The sequence below is a fragment of the Cebus imitator genome, unplaced genomic scaffold, assembly GCF_001604975.1.
Source record: "Cebus imitator isolate Cc_AM_T3 unplaced genomic scaffold, Cebus_imitator-1.0 Scaffold135, whole genome shotgun sequence".
NCBI classification, from domain to species: Eukaryota; Metazoa; Chordata; class Mammalia; order Primates; family Cebidae; genus Cebus; species Cebus imitator.
The window spans coordinates 3,592,579-3,609,259 of record NW_016107450.1 but is presented as its reverse complement, the minus strand read 5'-3'; the positions used below and the strand labels follow the sequence as shown (position 1 = coordinate 3,609,259).

General features: G+C 39.7%; 2 protein-coding genes across 2 annotated transcripts in view; both read left to right on the top strand.

The window, feature by feature from the left end:
- The window catches only part of PATJ (PATJ crumbs cell polarity complex component), a 413,527-nt gene that overhangs the window by 286,311 nt on the left and 110,535 nt on the right, over nucleotides 1-16,681 (top strand). The window contains exon 29 of the mRNA XM_037743097.1: nucleotides 3,282-3,354. Within this exon, the coding sequence (XP_037599025.1) occupies nucleotides 3,282-3,354 (73 nt within the window). The remainder of the gene's footprint in view (nucleotides 1-3,281; nucleotides 3,355-16,681) is intronic.
- Nucleotides 4,105-4,664, top strand: LOC119473141 (ragulator complex protein LAMTOR5-like). The gene has a single exon (XM_037743132.1). The coding sequence runs from the start codon at nucleotides 4,118-4,120 to the stop codon at nucleotides 4,361-4,363; it is 246 nt and encodes an 81-aa protein (XP_037599060.1). The 5' UTR covers nucleotides 4,105-4,117; the 3' UTR covers nucleotides 4,364-4,664.

The following is a 16,681-nucleotide window of genomic DNA, read 5'->3' as shown; positions in this document are numbered from 1 at the left end:
GTGTCTAAAAGTGTTATTTAAAGTAACGCTAGCACATCAGAAAACCTTTTGTAGACAAAACTAGTTATCACTGCTTCTGCAACTGCGGTTGCTCCCTTTAGGGCTAAAAAAGGGATCCGAATGTTACATGTGTTGATATTATAACTTGTCAGTTACTGATATCTGTGGTATCCTACCCTCATCTCTCAAAGGGATAATACTGAATAATTATTAGAAAGCTATAAAACTTTACTCTTTGTACCATTAAATCCTAAAATTTTAATCCTATTCTTTTTTGTATGGATCAATCAGCACTTGGGAACATATTTAACATCTGAGTAGCAGCAGGGAAAAAAATCAAACTGCATTCATATGTTCTATGTTCATATCTCTTATCTACCTAATTGTTCATTTAATTTCACCCTTATTCCTTGATAAGGGATTTTACCACATGAAGTCATCCAATGACCTTCCCTCTTATTGTGAAGTTAAAGATTAGTGAAGTATACTTACAAAACATTTATTAAAGCTCATATTTAAAGTAGAGCATCTAGTTTGAGAAACAGAAATCAGACAATTATTAAAGATGTCTTTTTTTCTACCCACTTAACTAGTTAAAACCATGCCATGTAAATGTAGAGGTAGAATAATGGCATTGAATTCCCTAAAACATTTCTGTTTACTGGCATATATTGACCAAGTAAATCAAGCAGGAGAGATCTTCCTTCATTCTGTTATAGTCCACATCATTCTCTCTAATTTTGCTCAGTTGCTGTTCAGAGCATATTTCTAAACCGTACACTTTTGTTTCAATAAAGTTTTATTTTGTTGAGATGAGTAAAATATCAAAGTTATAAGCTACATAAGACAAAAGTATAATTGTTCAAAAAAATTTACTGGGATAGCTGTCTATTATAGGTATTGTTGATTATATTGCTCAGATAAGGTTAATTTCTAAAAAAAAAATGTTTGTACTTTTCTGTAAATTAAAAGAAATGGAATCATAAAATGGCAAGTGTTTTAGGGTTAGCCTAAAATTGGACATTGTCATAGATTTCAAAGAAAGTATGAACTAGCAAGCTTATGCCTAATTCTTCCTTGGTCTGGTCCTTGGCAGCAGTACCTTTTCAGACTTCATAAACAGAATTCAGACAGATGACGTCAAAACAAAACTTTACAGAGCCAAGTGTATTAGCTGTTGCATTAATCTGTTTTTTCTATCATGTACACTGCTAGTATGTGCATTAGCATGATATTCTCATGGCAGTGGTCTGCATTGCATTAAAAATTAAAAGGTGGGAGCTCAGGGTGAGCTCTTCTTTTATTCATTTGTTCCTACATTTTGTTTTTGTTTTTTTTTTTTTTGAGATGAAGGCTCGCTCTTCGCCAGGCTGGAGTGCAGTGGCTCAATCTTGGCTCACTGCAACCTCCGTCTCCGGAATTCAAATGATTCTCCTGCCTCAGCCTCCCTATTAGTTCAGACTATAGGTGCACGCCACCATGCTCAGCTAATTTTTGTATTTTTAGTAGAGATGGGATTTCACCATGTTGGCCAGGATGGTCTCGATCTCTTGACCTCGTGCTCTGCCTTTCTGGGCCTCCCAAAGTTGTTTCTGAATTTTTAAGGGTGTTTTCCTCAGTCAATAGTTTCTACAGACTGGTTAGTTTAACTTCATTACCCATTTCATTAAAGTTGATGGATTGTGATGAGGTGCATTTAAGGCCGATAGTGATTTTTTTTATCCCTTGAACACAAGCTTTGTCTGAATGATGTTCTTTTATCTCTTGAACACAAGCTTTGTCTGAATAAAAATTACAGGTTTCAAATGCTGTTACATTAATACCATAACGTGATGTGTCAGAAACAAAGGGATATTTTAAAGGTAGATATTTGAAAATTCTCTAGTCTCAATGTATATGTTTATTGAATATACTCTAAAAATAAATGTGCAAATTGTTAGTAGGACAATGCAGGGATTAGCATTGGGTATGTCTCTTTTATATCCCCGTTATGTCCCATTTTCTTCTAAGTGTAGCCCTTTCATGTTCACTTGCTGTTTGGAAGGCTTGTTTAGAGTATAGTATGTATTTTTACCTTTGCAGTGAATTGCATGTGCTAATTCTAACCACAGCTGTCATTTTTACGTCGACGTAACTCCAAATGTTATCTTAAATATTCTATTACATATCAGCTCTAATCCTTTAAATAAATTTTAAGAAATAAATTCTTGTTCAAATTTAAAAAAAAGAAAAGAAAGGAAAAAGTAAAGGCAGTGACATGATTAAATCACCAAGAAAGGAATGGACTTGTAATCCAGTTGGTGGAAAATAAAACAATGGGGTTGGATTTTGAATGCCCTCCCGAGTCAGCCAGCAGCTCTTCTATATCCATGGGTGTAGTATGGAGAGAAATCTGTGAACAGTCTAAGAACTTTACATATCAGCAGGAAGTGTTTTTTTGTGAGCTTCTTTGGTTTATATTGTGAAACATAAAATCAAACTTGACATAAATCTTGAGATAATTATGCTGGTTGCGCATCTTAATGGGTATAATGACTATAAAGGATAGTCATTATCTCCCACAGACCACTGCCAACCATTTGCTACTAATGTGGTGGAAACGGGTCCAAATAATCAGAACCAGTATTGTAGGAGTTGTATGCCTGTCACCCTGGTGATGAGATTTCAGCTATCATCTACTCTACTCCATTGGGATGAGGAGGAGGAGAATTCACCTAACCACAAAGGATTGTCTGTCTGGAGCTCTGCCCTCCCCATCCATCACCCCTCCTCACACTCCACCTTGCAGGCCTATTGTAGACACCCATCATCCTTCATTTGGCAAAACAAAGTTAGAAGCCAAGTGAGGAGGCTGGGATCCTTTCCAGTTCAAAGAACAAAACGTGCCAGACATTAATGGGGCCTAAAGGTTGCACATGCCCATTTGGAAAATTTATACTTCACAGTGCTTGCTCAAAGAGTCAAAGCTGAAAGAGTCAAAGCCTTTCCAAACCTATCCTCTGCAGCACCTGACTTACTAAGTGGGATTTGAGTAACTCCTAGCATCATCACTCTTTGTTACAAATAATTGCATCTTAGTATCCCTTGAGTAATACATCTTTTTTTGTGCATAGTAACTTTGCATGCTTGGAAGCTATATATATGGAAGTTTTATATATATATATTGAATTCTATGATGCTGTGTGTGCATTTTCAACTGAGAACTGATGAAGTATTTATAATTTGAGCCAGGAACTTAGCATTTACCGTGTACTGATTCTGCCAATTTTAACATTTCACAGAAATGAGGACGCAGTCAATCAAATGGCCGTGACGCCTTTTCCAGTGCCATCAGGTTCTCCATCTTCTATTGAGGTAAGGTTGTTTCCAATTAGCTCTTAGTGAATTAGCTGGATTTGTTATGAGCATTTTCCCCAAATCTGACATTTTTGTTCTTCAGTATTTGGTATTCCAAACTCTTGGAAAATTTCCCTGCCCAAAATAGAAAGTATTTGAAGTATTGATTATAAAGTAATTTTTTAGTAAATATGGTAGAACTTAACCATATGTATATTACCTTCTTCGGACTGCTCTAAATATATAATTTTGTCCTAATTGGGCATTTCAGAATTTATAAGAAAATTCTCTTTGATTATGACTGAATTTACCCCTTTCTTTATGGCTTTGAAATACTTTAATACCTATAATCACAGGTGTCTTTAAATCATTACTTTCATCTGTTAATAGAGAAAGTGCTAGCAGAACAAGATTGCTGTAACATCGGTGGGCTTCTGGAGTAGATGTAGAATTGTGTCATCAGTTTGTCTCCCCAGCTAAGAGGATATTCCTTCTCTTCTCATTTTATATTTATTGAATTATTTTTCAACTCCAAAAAGAAATATACACTTATTATTACTAATTAAATAGTGCAGGTTTTTCAAAGAAATCTCTATTTTTCTTTCACTAACTCCCTAAGGAAGTTAATGTTCACTATTCAGTATCTTTTCATACATTTTCCTTTGCTTCTATAGTCAACATAAATAGCTATATATCGTGTCCCTTTTAATAAAAATTTGATTGTGCAAGACACATGATTTTTATTCTTTCAACAAGTTTTCAGGGTTCTGGGCCAGGGTGGATGGTGGGTGGGATGGAGGTGACCCCGGAGCAGCGCTTGGAAGACACAGTGAAGAGTCACTCCATTGTTGGAGTCCTGTGCACACATTCACAAGGACTTAATCTGGGTTGCCATGGGACCCTGTCAGATGAGCATGCTGGAGTGATATCTGTTCTAGCCCAGCAAGCAGCTAAGCCAACCTCTGATCCCACTGACATGGCTGTGGTGTGTTCAGAATCAGCTAACGGAAACATTATGATCCAGTAGCTGATGGCATCACAGTGGCAGTACACAAAATGGCCTCGATGTCTCCTATCTGTCCTTCAGCAGCTTGGCATAGGAACTCGATCCTACCTATGTTAATTATCATCTTACAAAACTACTAAAGTTCCAGTAGTTAGGCCATTCATTTAATGTGCAATGGGCACTTTTATTTAAGAGTGAATTGCTTTTTAACGCTATGGACTGATCTATCAAGATAGTAGTAAGAAAGGATCATGTTTTAAAGCAGCAGGTCCAGGTCGCTTTGTATATAGAATTTTGCTATATTCAATAAATCTGTTTGGAGCGGGGAAAAAAAGCAAGCATTCAATGGGTGAGTATTATTATTATTATTATTATTATTTTTTTTTTTTTTTTTGAGAAGGAGTTTCGCTCTTGTTACCCAGGCTGGAGTGCAATGGTGCGATCTCGGCTCACCGCAACCTCTGCCTCCTGGGTTCAGGCAATTCTCCTGCCCCAGCCTCCTGAGTCGCTGGGATTACAGGCACGCGCCACCATGCCCAGCTAATTTTTTGCATTTTTAGTAGAGACAGGGTTTCACCATGTTGACCAGGATGGTCTCGATCTCTTGACCTCGTGATCCACCCACCTCGGCCTCCCAAAGTGCTGGGATTACAGGCTTGAGCCACTGCGCCCGGCAAATATCTCTAAGTCTTTTTTTTTTTTTTTTTTTTTTAATACAGGGTTTCACCATGTTGGTCAGGCTGGCCTTGAACTCCCGGCCTCAGGTGATCCACCCGCCTTGGCCTCCAAAATGCTTGGATTACAGGCGTGAGCCACCACGCCTGGCCTGTATTATTTGTTAAGCACTCTTTTGGGCATTAGAGATCTAGGTGTAAATAAAACAGATAAGACTTCCTACCAATTTGTTATCTTTCTCATGGTTGAAGAGAGAAAGATACAAATTAAGAAATAAATAAACCAAGAGAATTCTCATATAGTGGTCAGTGCCTTGGAGAGAATAAAGTGGGGAATGTGACCACTTTGCTTAGTTTTAGAGAAGGCCACTTGTGTAGCCAAAATACAGGTTAGTCACCTACTGCTTGCAGAGTCCAGTTAGCAAGAAGGGGTCTAGTATAAAGAAGGCGGTTTATTCCAAAGCTAGCTTTGGGGAAGGAATACAGGCTTCCTGCTTTAAGGGTAACTGCTTCACTTTTGGAACAGAAAGCTGGCACTTTTAAAAGGCAGCGGAGGTAATGAGCAAGGGGGAGGGCCACGAACTGGCTCCAGTGCCTTAGCTACCTGGCAGTCAAGCTGGTAACTGCTCATGCCTTCTTGTGAAGGACTAGGTCAGATTCTCCCCAGGTGGAAGAGAGTTTCATATCTCTTGAGGCAGTCTCCTGGTCAAGCGGTGGGAGCCCATAGAATCAGCTGTTATCTCTCCAGGCAACCTTCTGGTGGGTGAGGGTTTCTTTCTGGATCTCTCCCAAGCACACAGTTAGATGAATTTGCTCTATAGGGAGTGTCTGGTGAAGGGGAGGTAAAAGGCTATATTTGCATTTCTTTTTTTCTTTTTGAGATAGAGTCTCACTCTGCAACCCAGGCTGGAGTGCAGTGGCGTGATCGTGGCTCACTGCAACCTCTGCCTCCCAGGTGTCAAGCCATTCTCCTGCCTCAGTCTCCCAAGTAGCTGGGATTACAGGTGCCAGCCACCGCACCCAGTTAATTTTTGCATTTTTAGTAGGGAAGAGGTTTCACCATGTTGGCCAGGCTGGTCTCGAACTCCTGACCTCAGGTGATCTGCCCGCTTGGGCTTCCCAAAGTACTGGGATTACAGACATGACCGTATATTTACATTTCTAAAGCACTAAGTAGGAAGTGGGGAACTGGGGGAATGAGAAAAGGAGAGAGAAAAAAATAATTATCTCTTAGAAAAATGGTAGTACTCGGTTACACTTGGGCAAGGCGAAATTTAAAGAAAATAAAAATTAAAAGAAAAAGCCAGACACTCAAATATAAGAGGGAGGAGCCTTCCCTGCTCAGCGGATAGAAATAGCTCTCAGGTGAGAATAAGCTGGGGTGTGTTTGAGGAATATGGCTGGAAGCATATTGGGAGCTGGGAGAGCAGTGAGTATGAGACAAGAGGGAGAGAAAGACTATGTAAGTCAGAGTTAGAAGTTTGGGTTTCATTCTATATTCAGTGGAAGCCACTGGAAGGATTTAAACAGGGGAGTGACGTGACCTCATACATAGTTTTAAAGGATCCATCTGGCTATTTAGGGGAAGAAAATTAACTTTTTTCTTCAAACCTCATAGGTTCTTAGTTGGAATGGAGCCTTGTAACAAAAGATAGATTAACAAGAGAAAAACAGAAGTTTAATGACATATGTATTTCCAATATACATGGCAAACACCCAGGGAATGAGTAGTTCTCAATGAGGTGGGTTTAAATTCTATCTTAAATAGCATCTTCAACAAAATGATAAATGTTTAGAGAAGTGACAAGGCAAAGGAAGAAGACTTTGTTTCTAGGGATGGCAATTTGAGGGACCGTAAGAAGCTGGCAGATAAAGGCTAGTTGGTATAGCTTGTTCATGTGGATTCTCCTGGTACCGTCTCCAGGGGATAAGATTTCCGTGTTGTCTTCAGGGGTTAACCTTTGTTCTTCCTGGTACACAGGGAGGGAGATGTCTTTTATATATGTCTATGTTGTCCTGCTTTTAGACAAATAGAGGGAGAGCAGAGAGTTTTCCTGCATCTGCTTCTACCTAATTGCCTTCAGCTCCACGATCCTTCCTTTTTAGAGTGGCATATTCTCATCTCCCGCAGCTGCTAGGTAGGGAATGGGTTGGTAGGAAGGTAAAAGTAACATGCTAAAAGGCAAAAGCCCAAGTGAGGCCCTAATGTGGCTTGAATGAAGTGTTGGTATTGGAGGCAAAGAAAAGTGAGCAGATTCTTGATGTTTTGCAGGTTGAGTCAAACTTGATTAATTAAACACAGGGGCTGAGGGGAAGTAGAGAATCATGGATAAACCTAGATTTTTGGCTTGAGCAACTGGGTGGATAGTGGTACTATTTACTAGAGTCTCTTGAAGAATAGCTGTTTTGAAAATTTAGAAGACTGATTTTATTTTTAAATAAAGCCGGCTAGTATGTAAAATAAAAGGTACAGGCTAGTATGTAAAATAAAGCAGGCTAGTATGTAAAAAATATTATAAAGTATAAACAATGCCAGTCTTAAGTTTCAAGAACATTATCATAGTATCTTAATCAAATTTATGTACCATTATTTGTATTTCATTTTCAAAAATAATGAAATCACGTTAGGCATTTAAATGTATAAATAAAGAGTAAATCCCTTTGTGTAAAAGCATATGCTGTGTGGGCTATGTTTCTATTGAATCATCACAATTTGATTATGTTTTGGAGAGGGCTTTTTAGTTCCTCTCTGGACTGTTGGCTCTAGTAACTACTACTACCAAATGATGAATGCTGCCCCTCCTGTGGGTGGCGTGTGAAGACTACATACATGCTCTGTTTCCTGACCACTTTCTCTTCCCTTCTCATTTGCTTGCGTGGACCCTCTTACTATATCTTTTTCCCCCTTGGATGTTTCTAGTGAGTACTTAAGCATAACTCATCCAGCATATGGCTAAAAGAGACAGCTCATTTAAATCATAACCAAATAGATGAAATAGAGCCATATCATTACTAAATTGGACCTGATAATAATAATTCAGCATTGGCCGGGCGCGGTGGCTCAAGCCTGTAATCCCAGCACTGTGGGAGGCCAAGGCGGGTGGATCACGAGGTCAAGAGATCGAGACCATCCTGGTCAACATGGTGAAACTCCGTCTCTACTAAAAATACAAAAAATTAGCTGGGCATGGTGGTGCGTGCCTGTAATCCCAGCAACTCAGGAGGCTGGGGCAGGAGAATTGCCTGAACCCGGGAGGCGGAGGTTGCGGTGAGCCGAGATCGCGCCATTGCACTCCAGCCTGGGTAACAAGAGCGAAACTCCGTCTCAAAAAAAAAAATAAATAATAATAATAATAATAATAATAATTCAGCATTATTAAGTAGCACTTTTATTATGTGCTAATGGTATCTCATATTTATTTCTCTATTCAGGAAATGCTTATTGAACTATTTTTTTTAAGACAAGATCTTGTTCTGTTGTGCTAGAGTTCTGTGGTGCTGTCATGGCTCACTACAGCCTCAAACTCCTGGGCTCAAGTGATCCTCCTGCCTCAGCCTCCCAAGTAGCTGGGACTATAGGCACATACTACTGTGGTTGGCTACATTTTTAAATTGTTTGTAGAGACTCTCACCATATTACTCAGGCTGGTTTTGAACTCCTGACCTCAAACAGTCTTCCCACCTTGGCCTCCCAAAGTGCTGGGATTACAGGCATAAGCTATTGAGCCTATCCTTATTGGGCTCTTATTATGTGTCAGTGTTCTAGACCCAAAGGGTATAGTAGAGAACAGAATGGTTTCATGCAGTTCTGGGCTAGTAGAGTGAGCAAAAGTGCTAATAGAACGTTGAACAAGAAGCCTGATGATATGGGTTTCAGCCTTGGCTCTACCAATTACCTGTGGGCTTATAACCTTGATAGAGGCAGGTAACCTCTCAAAATCTGTCTTTTTCTGTAAAGCCAGCTTAATAGCCTCCCCTGCCTATGTCAAACGGTAGTTATGAGAGCCAGGTGTAAAAATATTTTATCCCTACAGCTATATATATTTATAAGGGATTATGATGCAGTGCTTGTGGTAATTATAGTATCATTGGTGCAATTCTGCAACATAGTGATGTCAACATAAGCTCAGATGCCAGGCAGGGCCAAGTCTTCATCTATATTCTACCATTTACTAGCAGAGTGAACTTGAGCCAGTTACGCTCTGTAAACTTCAGTTCCTCACGTTTAAAATGGGTTTGTGGACTTGTTAGAAGTATTAAGTAATGTTTATAAAAGGCTTGGCACTATTCCCGGCACATGGTAAGACCTCATTTTTGTTGTGATTGTACTCATCATAGCCCTCTAGTAGAACTCCCAGCTTCCAGCATCTTCCACCTTTAATAGTTACGTACAAAACAGGATTTTTTTTCCTTTTAAAAACTAACTAAATTGATCAAGAAAAATTGTATATATTTATCACATACAACATGATGGCTTCTTTTTGTTTGGTTTTGGTTCTGTGCTCTGTTGCCAGGCTGGAGTACAGTGGCATGATCTCAGCTCACCGCATCCTCAACCAATCTTCCATCCTCAGCCTCCTGAACAGCTGGGACTACAGGCACGCACCACCATGCCTGGCTATTATTAAAATTTTTTGCAGAGACAGACTTTCACTATGTTGCCCATGCCCAATCTGCTGGGCTCAAGAGATCCTCCCACCTCAGCCCCTCGAAGTGCTGGAATTATGGGAGCGAGCCACTGTACCTGGCCAACATTATGCTTTGAAATACTCGTATGTTGTAGAATGGCTACATTGTGATAATTAACATATGTATTCCTCGTATCTTTGTTTTTGTGGTGAGAACAGTTAAAATCTACTTTCTTAGAGATTTCCAACAACATAATACATTGTTATACATTGTTATTAGCTATGGTCACCCTGTGGAACAGTAGATCTCTAGAACTTATTACTCTAACTGAAATTTTACATCCTCTGACCAACATCTCTTCAGCCTCCACCCTATCCACCAGCCCCTGGTAATCACCGCTACTGTCTGCTTCTATGAGTTTAACTTTTTAGATTCCACATTTAAATCCCAAAGGGTCTGAATTTCGTTTTTTGGTTTTGGAGCTGTTGAAGGCATTTTGAACAATGAAACAATCCAATCAAGGCTGTACTCAGGTGGATTAGTCTAACAGCAATATTAAAGACATCTCGAAGGGGGAAACCCAATTAGGAAGCCATTTCTGTCATCTAGTAAGAGGTACTGAGGGCTCAAATAACTTGAGTTCTGAGATATTTATTCCATTTTTTGGCAGTACAGCCTAAATCTTTTGGAATACCTTCACACAAACAAGGACCTCCTTTTTTCGTTTTTTGCTGTCTTAGAAGTTGTGCTTTTCTGAGTACTAACTGAGGTGGAACAGGCTTCATAAAGATCGGGAGATTGGTCACACAGGGAGTTCCATTAGCATCATTTCCATTTTATTTTAATTTGCCCTGCCTTCTAGAATTCTGAGTAGCCTAGTAAATATGCTCATGTTTGGGGTTAGAAGAAAGAAATTTAATTTGTCACATTTGGTAAACAAGGCTTTGCAGAAGGAAATGTTTGTGAATTTAGGTTGGCAATGAGACTAAAATCGTTTTGTGTTTTTCTAAAAGAACATTGGATTTAGAAAATTTTGTGTTTTTCTAAAAGAACATTGGATTTAAAATCATTTTGTGTTTTTCTAAAAGAACGTTGGATTTAGAATCGGCCAGGCACGTTGACTCCTGCCTGTAATCCCAGCACTCTGGGAGGCCGAGGCAGGCGGATCACCTGAGGTCAGGAGTTTGAGACCGTTCCGACCAACATGGTGAAACCCTGTCTCCACTAAAAATACAAAAATTAGTTGGGAGTGGTGGCAAACACGTGCCTGTAATCCCAGCTACTCAGGAGGCTGAGGCTGGAGAATCACTTGAACCCAGGAGGCAGAAGTTGCAGTGAGTCAAGATTGTGTTGAGACTGAGCCACAGAGTGAGGCTCCATCTCAAAAAAAGAAAAAAGAAAATATGGGAATGACAAAATTTGTACTAAACATACGTTTTATTTTTTAAAAAACTTTCAATCCTATTAGGGCTACGTAATTGCTATTTTTTAAAATTTACTTAGTATCATTTTAAGTCAATGAAAAGGAAAACAGATGTATATAGTAATATACTGTTATTATGTTATGTGAAGAAACAGGGTAGGGAACAAGACTGTTGAACATTTATCTGATTAGAAATGTTTTTTCAATCCACAATAACATCCTTAACGAATCTAACTTTTATTGAAAGTCTACTCTCAAATAAAATACCATTCTTGCTATCAAGATTTCACTGTTCAGCTTGAAGAAAACTGTAGACAAATGGTGGATATTTAAAAAACAAAAACAAAGAGTTTAAAATAATAAGCATTATCACTTCTGCAATCACTTATGTGGAAGATTTTGGGAGAGCCCAGGGGAGGGAATTTGGAGCTTCCTGAAGGTCTGAAAATGACTAACCTCAGTGGGGGCTGATCCACAAACCTTACAAGTCCTGCTTTTCTGTTTGTTCATCAACAAAACATAATTAACTGTGGAATCCACTGACTGTGGTCTCATGGGGAGAGGTTGTTCTTCTTAAGCAGCTTGGCTGAGCAGGCAGCTTTGGACAGGTGGTTTGAAGATCAGCAAGAGATGACAGGAACACCCAGCCATCCAGATTAGCTGAGTCATCTTGGGTGTCAACTGGCCCCCATCCATCAGCCAGATGGCTGTCAACCACTCTAATGCACTTGTGCCTTAGAAATCATGCTGTTGACCTGTTTTTCCTTTCTCATCTCAGACTCTTTGCTATTTTCCAAGCTCCTGGTGAGTTGGGGTTTTTTGAAGACTCCTTACCTCATGAGCCATTCTGTTCTCAGAGCAGAATCCACATTGTTGTGGCCAGGTACTGGGGTTCATGCCTGAAATCCCACCACTTTGCGAGGCTGGGGCAGGAGGAGTGCTTGAGCTCAGGAATACAAGACCAGCCAGGGTAACATGGTGAAATCCCATTTCTACAAAAGCTTAGCCAGGCATGGTGGCACACACATGTAGTCCCAACTACTTGGGAGGCTGAGGTGGGAGAATCACCTGGGCCCAAGAGGTCGAGGCTGCCATTAGCTGTGATCATGCCACTGCACTCCAGCCTGGGTGACAGTGATTAAAAATGAAAAAGGAAGAAAGAAAGAAAGAGAGAGAGAGAGAGAAGAATCCACATTGTTTTCTGTGCCTCATTTTAGCATAAACACCCTATTACAAACTTTAGCTCTCCTAGAAAGTACATGCTTTATTGCTAACCTCCATCAATTCCAACTTCCTCTTTGCCTGACTCCCAACTCCATCTAGATTTGGACTTCAAACCCTCCTCTACAGAGTCATCTCAGACTAAGAAGAAAAAAGGGGAGGCATTGTACGGTTAAAAAGAGTACAAAATTCAAAGTGAGACAGACCTAGGTTGAATATCAAAATAAATCAGGCAATGGGAACGAATGAGGCCCAGATGCTGGATTCAAGGATCTTTCAGTCCCATCGGGAGATCAGTTCTGTACTACATAATTAGGACACAAAAGAGATGATGTAAAGTGACAGAGGAGGTTCAGGTAGAATGTTAGAATTTAGAGGAAGGAGCGATGTCCCCCAGCTAAGGAGAAGGAAAAGATAAATGGAACAAGTGGCATTTGAGACCTGGCTTTGAAAGATACATTCTGCTTCATTTGACCCTCTAGTTTCTAAGTATGGGATGTGGTGTAGACGTAGAGTGTTGTTTTTTGTTTCTGTTTTTGTTTTTCTTTTTTTCCAAGACAGGTCTTACTCTGTCGCCCAGGCTGGGGTGCAATGGCATGATCTCTGCTCACTGCAACCTCTGCTTCCCGTGTTCAAGCAATTCTCCTGCCTCAGCCTCCCAAGTAGCTGGAACTACAAGCATGCTTCACCACACCCGCCTAATTTTTGTATTTTCAGTAGAGATGGGATTTCCCCCTGTTGGCCAGGCTGGTCTCAAACTCCTAATCTCATGATCTGCCCACCTCGGCCTCCCAAAGTGCTGGGATTACAGGCATGAGCCACCGTAGCTGTGGGTATTTTTTGTTTCTGTTCACATCTTAATGGATGCATAGACCGTTTGGAACCTAGACTGCTTTGCCCATGTTTTCTTATATTTTACAAGTTGACACATCCCTTAAACAGCTGTTTTCTCCTCTACTTTAGTATTCATTTTATAAAGACCAAGAATACTTCATTTTCAATATGCATATTGCTGAAAAATGTACAAGTAAAGATTCCTCTAATTTATTTAAGGAACACTTTCCTTTCCCTAAGGAGACATGTGTGTAATTAGATGAATAGTTTCAGCTGACACATCTTCATGTGAAAAGCTCATCTGGGACCACAGGTGGTCGCCATTTGCAGGGTTACTAGAGGAAGCTTTGGGTTTGTTCTACAGTCTAATGTGCTGCAATTATAAACACTGACTATTTCAAAGCTCCACTTGGCCACCATAACCTCACCAGGCCTTCTTCAGGGGTTCCCACAGCTTGCAGAACTAGACACACTAAGCAATTTGGATATTACAACTTTTCCATAGATTAAATGCTGATTTTTTTTTTTTTTTTTTTGAGACAAAGTCTTACCCTGGTGCACAGGCTGGAGTACAGTGGCTTGATCTCAGCTCATTGCAACCTCTGCCTTCTGGGTTCAAGTGATTCTCCTGCCTCAGCCTCCCAAGTAGCTGGGATTACAGGCACATGCCACCATGCCTAGCTGATTTTTTGTAATTTTAGTACAGACAGGGTTTCACCATGTTGGTCAGGCTGATCTCGAACTCCTCACCTCATGATCCGCCCACCTCAGCCTCCCAAAGTGCTGGGATTACAGGCATGAGCCACCGCACCCAGCTTAAATACTGATTTTTAAAGGATAATTCATTTGTTTAGAATTTCTGTTTCTAAAACTTACCACTGTCAAAAATGCTGAAAATCTGTACGTTTTCAATATTTATTAACTTGGGTATGTTTATTTTATATAACTCCTTGATTATCCAAAATTCACTGAGAAGAGGATATTCTATCTAATACAATTTTCTGGTTAAAAAAAACACTAAGACATGTTTTAAAAAATCCATGGTGTATTAACAATAATTTTTTGAAAGATTGTGAGTCTTATCTTCTGTAAGATTAGCTATCAACACTCAATACTGAAAAGGAAGAAGGAGAGAGAAATGAGAGCATCATTTATTGAGGGCCTACCATGGCCCTTTCCCAGCTTTGAATCTTGGATCTACCTCTTACTACCTGGAGTTGTTTAGTAAGTTATTTAAAATGTATCATTATCCTCATTTATGAATTGGGATCATGGTGGTACATTCCTGTATTAGGTTATTATGAAGACTGTATGAGATAGTGCAAGAGTAAGGAATCTGCTTCAACAGAAAGCTAGAAACAGTTCTGTCAAATTCACATGGAAAGAGAAAGAAAGAAAAGGCCAGGCTTGGTGGCTCACCCCCGTAATCCCAGCACTTTGGGAAGCAGAGGCAGGTGGATCACTTGAGGTCAGGAGTTTGAGAGACCAGCCTGGCCCAACATGGTGAAACCCCGTCTCTACTAAAAATACAAAAATTAGCTGAGCATGGCGGCAGACACCTGTAATCCCAGCTACTTGGGAGGCTGAGGCAAGAGAATTGCTTGAAGCCGGGAGGTGGAGGTTACAGTGAGCCAAGATTGTGCCACGGCACTCCAGCCTGGCGACAGAGCAAGACTCTGTCTCAAAAAAAAAAAAAGAAAAAAAGAAAAGAAAAGAAATGTTATTTTAAAATGATATTTAAAAGCTAGAAACAAAAGTTAACTGTACCTGGTGTTATGCACATAGATATTTTACATGTTAACTCATTAATCTTTAAAGCAACCTTATAGGGTAGTATTTTTAATCTGGTATCTTATCTGCACTTTAAAAATAAGTTGCAGTTACAGAGTGAGCATCTCAAATTTGAAGTTAGAAATGCTCCAGAATCTGAAGCTTTTGAGCACCAACATGATGCTCCAAAGAAAGCACTCAGATTTCAGATTTCCATTTCAGCTTTGGGATGCTCAGCTGGTAAGTATAATTCAAACATAACAAAATCTGAAAAAATCTGAAGTCCAAAACATTTCCAAGCATTTTGGATAAGAGTTACTTAACCTGTACTCAGGTTTGAAAGCAACTTGCTCTAAGTCATATAATTCTAAGTGGCAGATTTGAGATTTGAACCCAAATTTGCCCAATTGTAAAGTCTACGCTGCTTTCTTTAATTTTTTTTTGTCCTTTTTTAGGTGTTTCTCATAGTCTTCCTTTATGTTTAAACAAGCAATAATATATGATAATTCTCCTCTAATCAACAGTATGGAAATAATTAATGCAAAAATTACCCTTTCCCCAGCTTCACTCCCCAGAAGTAAGCAATCACACACACACACACACACACACACACACACACACACACACGGAGTATGTTTCTTTCTGAAAAGATTATTGTAATTTAAATTCTCTCAATGGTGTACAAAAATTCCTGTTTCCCTGACATTCCCATTCTCAGAATTGAATGTTCTTTTCCTATTCTGTTATCTATTTGATAGTTGAAAGAATGTTCTCTTGGCTGGGCACAGTGGCTCAGGCCTGTAATCCCAGTACTTTGGAAAGCCAAGGTGGGTAGCTCAAGAGGTCAGGAGTTCAAGACCAGCTTGGCCAATATGGTGAAACCCCATCTCTACTAAAAATACAAAGAAAAAAAAAAATAGCCTGTTGTGGTGATGTGTGCCTGTAATCCCAGCTACCTGGGAGGCTGAGGCAGGAGAATCACTTGAACCCAGGAGGCAGAAGTTTCAGTGAGCCGAGATTATACCACTGCACTCCATCCTGGGCAATAGAGAAAGACTCAAAAAAAAAAAAAAAAGAATGCTGTCTTTGCTTTAATTGTATCAAATTATGAGTGAGATTGAATGTCTCAAAATCAAAACAATTTTCCCTATAAACTATTTCAACCAAATTTGTAGTAATCCTAGGATGGTGGTGATTAAAATTAAAAGTTCAGATAAGTACAATATGGATATTCCATTTATCATCCTTATTCTTCCTTATACACCCTCAGAAAGTAAAGCAACTTCTTGTTAGTTAACTGTAACATTTAATGTGTCACAATTCAGTTGAGGAGATGCCTAATGTGTTTTAGATTTTTAGTGGTATGTATTATTGCCAGGTGTCTCATTTATGTAAATACATATTTTCAGGAATCTGCAGGAAAAAGTCACGAAAGAAAAACAAATATTCAGTGCATTCATCGATTCCACCAGTGTTTAGTAGTTTCCACGTGCCAGGCATGGTGATAGGACTCGATTTCAGAAATGAACAAGACACACTTTGGGAGGCTGAGGCAAGCAGATCACTTGAGGTTAGGAGTTCAAGACCAACCTGGCCAACATAGCAAAACCCCATCTACTAAAAATACAACAATTAGCCGATGTGGTGGCATGCACCTGTTATCCCAGCTACTCAGGAGTTCGAGGCACAAGAATCACTTGAACCTGGGAGGTGGAAGTTGCAGTGAGCGGAGGTCGTGCCACACTGCATTGCAGCCTGGGCAACAGAGTGAGACTCTGTCTCAAAAAA